Here is a 7,865-nt window from a genome sequence, read left to right on the forward strand (position 1 = left end):
TCTACTGAATGTTAGTATTTAATTTCACCATTAGAGGGCATCACAGGATAGGAGCATTGGAGCAAATACAGTCAAATAACCTCCATATTTGCATAATATGTCCACGACCAAGATCTTGTTACTAAGCTTCGGTGTCGTTTTCATTAACAAGTCTTTCAGATTTGCTTACACGCAAAACACCGAACTCCTCTTATACACTACCTGTCCGGTAGTTCCGTATTCGTAACTTTGCATAAAAAACTACATTTCCCATAGCTGTGACAGGGGGGTGTTGGCACTTTGCATAGTGTAGTTTTCTCACAGAGTAAAGTGCGAGCAAGAAGCCACACTATAACTACATTTCCCTTAGGGCGTTGCGCAGCGTGTAGACAAGTGTGTGAGTTTCGTCGTTGTGGAAAAAAGTTCTGTGTTGTAAAAAAAAAAAGTTTCAGTTGTTATTCGACTCTCATGCGATTGTGTTGAAGCCGACTGAAGACACCAAAGGTAACAAAGCGAGGAGATAACAGATGTCGAAACTAATTTGCGCTGTTGAAAAACTGTAGCAACGTTATTTTAACCCCTTTCCTTCAACAGCTAACAACGGACACACGCTAGCTTTAAGTGCCGTTAGCTAACTAGTTGTTAGCTGACTAATTTACGTTAGCCCATCAGTTGTTATGGGCCAACGAGCTAACAAGCTCGTAGCTTGTTAGCTCATTTGTCTGTTTTGGTGGCAGCTATTAGGACCAGACAGCGCTGTTTATAGAGAAGCTGCTGTAACGTTAAAGGTAATCTAATGAGGGGCTTGCTGATAACAAAATGCTCACGGTTTGCAATAGCTGCAATCCATCAGCACGGTCTTTTACAGTGCTGAGAAATGCATGGCATGCTGCTCCTGAACGCCACACCTTTGAGGTGCTGAGCTTTTGGTGAAAGAAGAGCCAAGCGCAGATAAAGTGTTATGAAAGCGCCTCCCTGTCTTGATCATCATGGGAGAGGACATCCTCCTCAGAGAGCTGCAACAATGAAATCCATTGAAGCAGCTGAGACGAAGAGTGAATTGGAGAGCATGCAGAATCTACTAGCTAGAGGCAAAGCAGCATGACACCCATAAGAGCATCCCACAGTCAGCTTTGCACAGAGCTAAATGTGTCTGATGGAGGAATCAGTGCATGTCTGATTATTCACTAGGTACAGGTATAATGGTATTTACTCAGTAAATAGCTTCAAGTGTGATTACCATCCAATCAGCTGTGTTGCTCAGCAATTTTTGGCTTTCACCTAATGGCTCTGGTCATTGTTAATTCATCTGTTGATTATTTTCCCCACCATTTGTCCACTTTTTTATTTTTGGTGAGGATGAGAAAAGAAAGCATTTCAAGAAGAGCTGCAATACTTACTCCATGGACATAAGAATAATTACTTTATTATTTCAAACTTCTCAAATGTGCGAATTTGGTTAATTTTTCCCCTCTATGATAGTAAACTGAAAGCATTTGGGTTTTTCACTGTTGCTTGGACAAAACAAGTACATTTACATTTTGCTGTGGTGAATTATTATCATTTCGATTGGATGTGTGGATACCTTGAATACCATGGATGCCATTTTTTGAATTTGTTATTTTGTTAATAATATTCCACAAAAAAAGAGAAATAGATCAGTATTAAATAATCATAGTCACAGTTAGTTGCAATGCTGTCTTTATCTGTGATCAGCAGGGACCAGCACATCTGCAGAATGGGAAGTGAACCAGGCCCAGTTCAGATCGTCACAGTGTGTAAAGAGGATCACTCTTTTGAGTTGGACACAAAGGCTTTGGCTCGGGTTCTGTTGGCTCCTAAGGTCCGAGACAAACATGTGGTGGTGCTGTCAGTGGCCGGAGCCTTTAGAAAGGGAAAGAGCTTCCTGCTGGATTTTATGCTCCGTTACATGTACAGAAAGGTGAGTCGCGTTGTAATGTGATCTCTCTCTGTGTCTCACTTTTATTCCTTGTATCTGTCTGCAGCACTCAGGCCTAGTACTCAGACCAAGATCACTTACCTGAAACTGACCAAGTTGATGATGCAGTATTGTCATTTCACTAATGAATCATTCAACAGATAATTCATCTGCATATATTTCCAACATTGTCTGGTTTCAGCTTCTCCAATGTGAATTACTTTCTGTGGTTTACATCTGGATAAGATGATTAGTTCTGGATTTGGGATTGCTGGTCAAACTAATCAAGACATTTTGGGACGACACCTGTAGCTTTTGGATATTTTGACAGATATTTTTCAAAGTCTGAACAAAAATTCTGAACAAAAAGTCAACGGATAATCCACAGCAACAGCAGAGAGTTCACAGCAGAGTGCTGACCATGTGAGAACGTGGAAAATCATTAATAATCTGTGGTGGAAATGAAAATATGCATGTATTCATTCTGCATTAATGCCCATCCCTGTTTTAACATGTGAACTAACTCGTTTACTGCACAGGCATAATTGAATGTTTAGTCACCCATGTTAAAGGTTGTCAGTCTGTGAATTGATGCTTTCTGTTTGTTTTCTGTACACGTTTGCATGTTGATGTCATTTCTGGCACTATATGTCCTGTGCTCATTGATTTTGATAAGTCCACTACCTTTCCTCTGGTGCTATCAACAAGTTGAACTTTGCTTCCCTTTTAACCTTTCTGTCAATTACCCAGTGAAGCCTAAAGAATTGCCGTCTAGGGAGATAATTATGAACTGACTGAGGTCTACACTCTATTTGGTTCTTTCTTGTTTGTAAATCTTGCAAAACAATGAGAATTTTCTACTTATCTGGGTATTTCTGGGTTAAATACCTGCTGCATCTGAAATGAATAAACCACATCATTTGGATACACATTGGTTCCCTGAAAAGCCACAGCTTGTACCTGACAAGCCTTAAAACTGTAATTGTTTTTGCAGAATGAGGAAAACTGGCTGGGTCGGGATGATGAGCCACTGACTGGGTTTTCTTGGAGAGGGGGTTCAGAACCAGAGACAACAGGCATCCAGCTGTGGAGTGAAGTTTTCCTCGTCCGGAAGAGCGATGGAACAGAGGTTCTCACGTTTTCTGTATTTACCAACAAACAAAACTGTTTACTGGGATCTGTAGTTTAATACACTATAGCTGCCTTACACCTGTTTCACCTGAATCATTTAGATTGCTGTTGTTTTCATTTGTTTATTTCATTTTTAAAGACACCATGTTGCATGCTTTCTATCTTTGCTGCTGTAGATGGCAGTATTGTTGATGGACACTCAGGGAGCGTTTGATGACCAGTCCACCGTCAAGGACTGTGCCACCATCTTTGCCCTCAGCACCATGACCAGTTCAATGCAGGTGACTGATCTCCTTTAACAATTTGTTGTCTTCACACTCGTAGTAAATATAATTAAAGCTAATACTTGTTCTCTTTTGTAGATCTACAATCTGTCCCAGAACATTCAGGAGGATGATCTGCAGCAGCTACAGGTCTGCACCTGCTCTGATGTCTCCAGTGAAGCATGTTTGAAAAGTTTAAAAGCTATTTTCAGTCCTATATGGCTTTATTCATTTTTAAAATGTCTTAGAATAAGCTTTTTTTGTTGTGATAGAAGGGTGTGTTTAGGTCATTTCACTGGTGATCCCCTGATTTTGGCATTGTTAATGTTGTGTGATGGGTGAATCCTCACAGCTGTTCACAGAGTACGGTCGTCTTGCCATGGATGAAATCTTTCAGAAGCCCTTTCAGGTAAAACAAACCACTAAATTTAATGCATTGTTGCTGTTTTTTTTTTGTTTTTTTTTTTAAATCTTGTTGTGTTCACTATTTATAATGAAATGTTATTTGTATTTAATACGTTCTCATTGCTCTCACAGTCTTTGATGTTCCTCATCAGGGATTGGAGTTTTCCCTATGAATACACCTATGGGTTTAAAGGAGGAAATGATTTCCTGGATAAACGGTTACAGGTACCAGAAGTCTCCTTTATCAACAGAATGTAAAAAATGTACTTAGTTGGTCTGAAATGGTGAGTTTTGGTTTGTTGTGCTGCATTTGTGTTAAAGGTTAAGGAGGCCCAACATGAGGAGCTGCAGACAGTAAGGGAGCACATCCATTCCTGCTTCACTAAAATCTCCTGCTTCTTGTTACCTCACCCTGGGTTGAAGGTTGCCACCAGCCCTGCGTTTCGGGGACAGCTTAGTGGTAGGATCCCATGTTTTTCACAATATTCTTCTTGGTATAGAAGTTGGGTATTTATTGGCATACCCAGTCTGAGTGTTGTCCTGATTGTTGTTCCATTTACTGTTTCAGATGTAGCGCCAGAGTTCAAGGACGAGCTGCAGAAACTGATTCCTAAACTGCTGCATCCTGACCATCTGGCAGCAAAAGAAATAAATGGAAACAAAGTCACTTGCAGGGGCCTGCTGGAGTTCTTCAAGGTAACACCTTCTCTGTCAAAGTTCTCCTGTCAAATCTGAACCAGTTTTTCATATCTAATACTGTATTTTTGTCTTGTCAGGCTTACATCAAGATTTACCAGGGAGAAGACTTGCCACAGCCAAAGACTATGCTCATGGTATGTGCAGGATTAATATAATGAAGTTATTTTGGCTTTGTTTTTGTCTAATCTGATACATGCAACCTATGACTGTTTGTGTCACCAGGCTACAGCTGAGGCCAATAACCTGGCAGCTGTGGCAACAGCCAAAGATCAGTATTACAAGAACATGGAGAAGGTGGGTTTGCTTAAAACAAGACAGTCAGCACTTTTCTTTGCTCTGGTGATCAGTGTAGGAAACTTTATGAGAGTGTCTGTTGTTTATACACTAGAGTTTGCTTCATATGTAATCAGTACAATAAACTTAAACCATATGCTATTATAAAATGGTATTATGTAAGTCTTGACTACAAGTTTTCTTTAAGTAATGTATGATTTTATTTGTCATCACATTCAAATCATATTCACAAGTTACCGCAAGTCTTGTTTTCCCTATTCTAAGGTATGTGGGGGCGACCTGCCCTACGTGGCTCCTGAGTCTCTAGAGGAGAAACATCACTTTTACATCCGAGAGGCTCTCCACACCTTCTCGTCCACTAAGAAGATGGGTGGGCAGGAGTTTTGTGATCGTTATCGAGCCCAGCTGGAAAAGGAGCTGGAGGACATGTGGCAGTCTTTCAGCAAGCACAATGAGGTAAGACTATTCCAGAAACACAACATGACCTTCATTATACAAAAATGCAAGGAAACGTCCTCTTTGATTTTGATTTTATTGTATTATTGCATTGCTTTTCCGCATTTATAGTATTGTTCATTTGTTTCTAATAACCTTCTTTTCTCTTTACTGTAAAAGTCAAAAAATCTCTTCAGCGCCTTCCGGACACCTGCAGTGCTGTTTGTCCTGGTGTGCCTCCTCTATGTACTGTCGGGTGTGTTGCTCTTTGTCGGCCTGTCTACCTTCGCCTTGGTGTGTGACTGTACTCTAGGTGTGGTCATGATGGCCATGCTGACATGGGCCTTCATCCGCTACTCTGGTCGGTACAGAAATGTGGGAGGAGCCATCGACCAGGCAGCAGGTGTCGTCCTAGAGCAGGTAAGAATATTTTTCCAGGAGTGTAATGTTGTCTTTTTTTTTTGTTTTTTTGTTTTTTTTTTTTAAATCCAGGCATCTATTACGGCCACTAGATGGAGCTGTTGACGTTGAGAAAAGCAACAAAAATGGCGTTGTCAAAGAACTGTTCAGCTGATGCAGGAACTGTCACCTTGTTCTGGTACCATTTCACTGGGTGACAGTAGGAGAAACTAAAATCTGGTTTCTTTGACCTAAATTGTGTCATTTCAGACTTTTTTGAGCTTAGGAAAGAATTAGTTGTCATCAGAAAAAGACCAGTGGTTATCTGGCTACTTGTAATCACAGACTGGGAGAGACTAGTGATGTCTCAGGGCCCAGAAAACCTGCTTTCTACTCCACTTGGAGTTTTGGTGATAACCACACACAGTTTTAGACAGTCTCTGCTGGAAGACATTGATAGTGTTGCACTTGGTTGTTCAAACCAGTGGTGACAGAAATAGTTGTGTGAAGAATGAAAACAAAAAAAAAAAACTAGAGAACAGTTTTAAGCTAAGGTTTCAGATGGTGTAAGACCACCTGACAAGCACTTAGGTCGAAGTAGTTTTCACTGGAGTCTGTCCACTGGACGCTCAGCAACAGGAACAGTGAGATTGAACTATACATTAAATGTCTAAGACACAAAACAACAGCAAGGAGCTAATACAGGCAAAAGATATCTCATATATGTGGTTGGATGATACATATATGTACTGTTGCAACTCCTTTTATCTAACAGTGTATCTGTAGCTAAGGTTGTAACTGTATCCACTATGATCAGAGCAGAAATCAGACAATGGAAATTGAAATGGTCTAAAAGCACAAACAGCCCTGAGAGACTAGTTAGAGCTCATTCTTAATGCACAACCTGAAGTGGTTTGAATTGATTGACCACACTCTTGCTGCCAGAGCTAAATATATGACTGATGAGGCTGAGAGGTTTCAGTGGATTAACCACATCATAGAAAAACTGAAGTAAGTGAATGTTGCAAGAAGCACTTCACCCAACATGCAGTCGGTTAAACTGTCTTTTTTTTTCTTTTCCTGTTTTCAGGCCACCACGGTGTTGAACAAGTCGAGAGGGACAAGCCCTGTTGACAAGAAGAAATCCAATTAAAAAACCACTGAATCTTCGTAATCTTGATCAAATGCAACCAGCACACAACACAAGCACACATTCAGCTCTAACACCTTATCCTGCCACCCACTGAAACAAACCTCCAACACCACCACCTTGGTGCACGGTAGAAATATGATGCAAATTCACCAGCGTCTCTATTAAAACACCCATCACTGTGGCAGTTCAGGCTGTGGTAGGGAGTCAAACCATCCCAGCCCCTCTTATTGATACTACAAACTGACAGTCATCATTTTACAAGTTTACAATTGGTCTTAACAGACAAGTCAGTGTTTACCTTTAAACTTAGATAACACCTTTATGCATCTTACTTTGCTGTATATTGGTCTTGGGTGCTTTTCAAAACAAGCTTTCTGCAACATAATAACCTTTAAAATGCCGGCTTTAAAGCTTTTACATTTATACATATTTCTATCTTTTTTTACCTAATTCATCTTAAAACATTCCATTCTGTTTATATATTTTGCTTTATATTTGATATATAAACTAGCATTTCTAGAAAGGTGAACAATGAAAGGAGAAAAGGGTTCACACTTTTTTTGCCATTTATTCCTTGATGGAAACATGTTACACTTTGTAGATTTTGATACAATATATTAGAGTATATTAGAGAGATTATATATGGGAGCTTATATTCTGCAAAATTTTCCAACTCCAAAGATAAAACATTACTGTAAAACTTAAAGGTGCTGAACACCCAACAAAATCAAACTAGCAACCAGTCAGCCAAAGAGTTAGCTTTAAATAATTTAACTATATGTCAGGACTGTACTCCTATTAATTCAAAGAGCAGTAACTTTGTGATGACTGCAGTACAAAAAGCCTTCACTAAAAAATTTAGAAACGTTATTTGTTAATATGAATTGAATATGACAAACCGCTTTAAGTAAAATAATCACTACACACAGCTCTCAATCCAGCTCGAAACTCCTGCATGCTTTGGTCAAAGCTTTGCTTCAAATGGCTTGCATGTAATGGTTGCATAACATATAATTAAACCATACTACAGAAAAGGAATAATAACATCTGTGCTAACTTGTTTCCTAGGTCCATGTCTACATGCAACCATATAACAATTTTAAGCCATATTTTTCAAAAACCAGTCATACACCGAATTAAAAAGGCATACTCCACTGTGGATTTATTA

At 39.6% G+C, this 7,865-nt stretch overlaps 1 protein-coding gene across 2 annotated transcripts; it reads left to right on the plus strand.

The window, feature by feature from the left end:
- The first annotated feature begins 331 nt into the window (after positions 1-331).
- On the plus strand, positions 332-7,824 carry LOC113144540 (atlastin-3-like). 2 transcript variants are annotated; one of them, XM_026330675.2, is made up of 14 exons: positions 332-483; positions 1,696-1,921; positions 2,913-3,047; positions 3,226-3,330; positions 3,412-3,462; positions 3,665-3,721; positions 3,850-3,942; positions 4,039-4,177; positions 4,286-4,413; positions 4,494-4,550; positions 4,639-4,710; positions 4,975-5,166; positions 5,326-5,565; positions 6,635-7,824. In XM_026330675.2, exons 2-14 carry the CDS (start codon positions 1,718-1,720, stop codon positions 6,695-6,697), a joined length of 1,536 nt encoding a protein of 511 aa, XP_026186460.1. In that variant the 5' UTR covers positions 332-483; positions 1,696-1,717; the 3' UTR covers positions 6,698-7,824. The 2 variants fall into 2 exon arrangements, with proteins under 2 accessions (XP_026186460.1, XP_026186459.1); XM_026330674.1 differs by having other exon boundaries at positions 339-483; positions 1,699-1,921; positions 6,635-6,770.
- The last annotated feature ends 41 nt before the right edge of the window (positions 7,825-7,865 follow it).

The sequence above is a fragment of the Mastacembelus armatus genome, chromosome 10 (assembly GCF_900324485.2).
Source record: "Mastacembelus armatus chromosome 10, fMasArm1.2, whole genome shotgun sequence".
In the NCBI taxonomy this organism is placed as follows: Eukaryota; Metazoa; Chordata; class Actinopteri; order Synbranchiformes; family Mastacembelidae; genus Mastacembelus; species Mastacembelus armatus.

Bases quoted from the DNA above. Each gene is read 5' to 3' on its own strand.
- LOC113144540 (XM_026330675.2), top strand. From the start codon at position 1,718: ATGGGAAGTGAACCAGGCCCAGTTCAGATCGTCACAGTGTGTAAAGAG. The intron at 3,722-3,849 runs GTAAAACAAACC...TTGCTCTCACAG, and splicing joins TCTTTCAGAAGCCCTTTCAG to TCTTTGATGTTCCTCATCAG. The intron at 5,566-6,634 runs GTAAGAATATTT...TCCTGTTTTCAG, and splicing joins CAGGTGTCGTCCTAGAGCAG to GCCACCACGGTGTTGAACAA.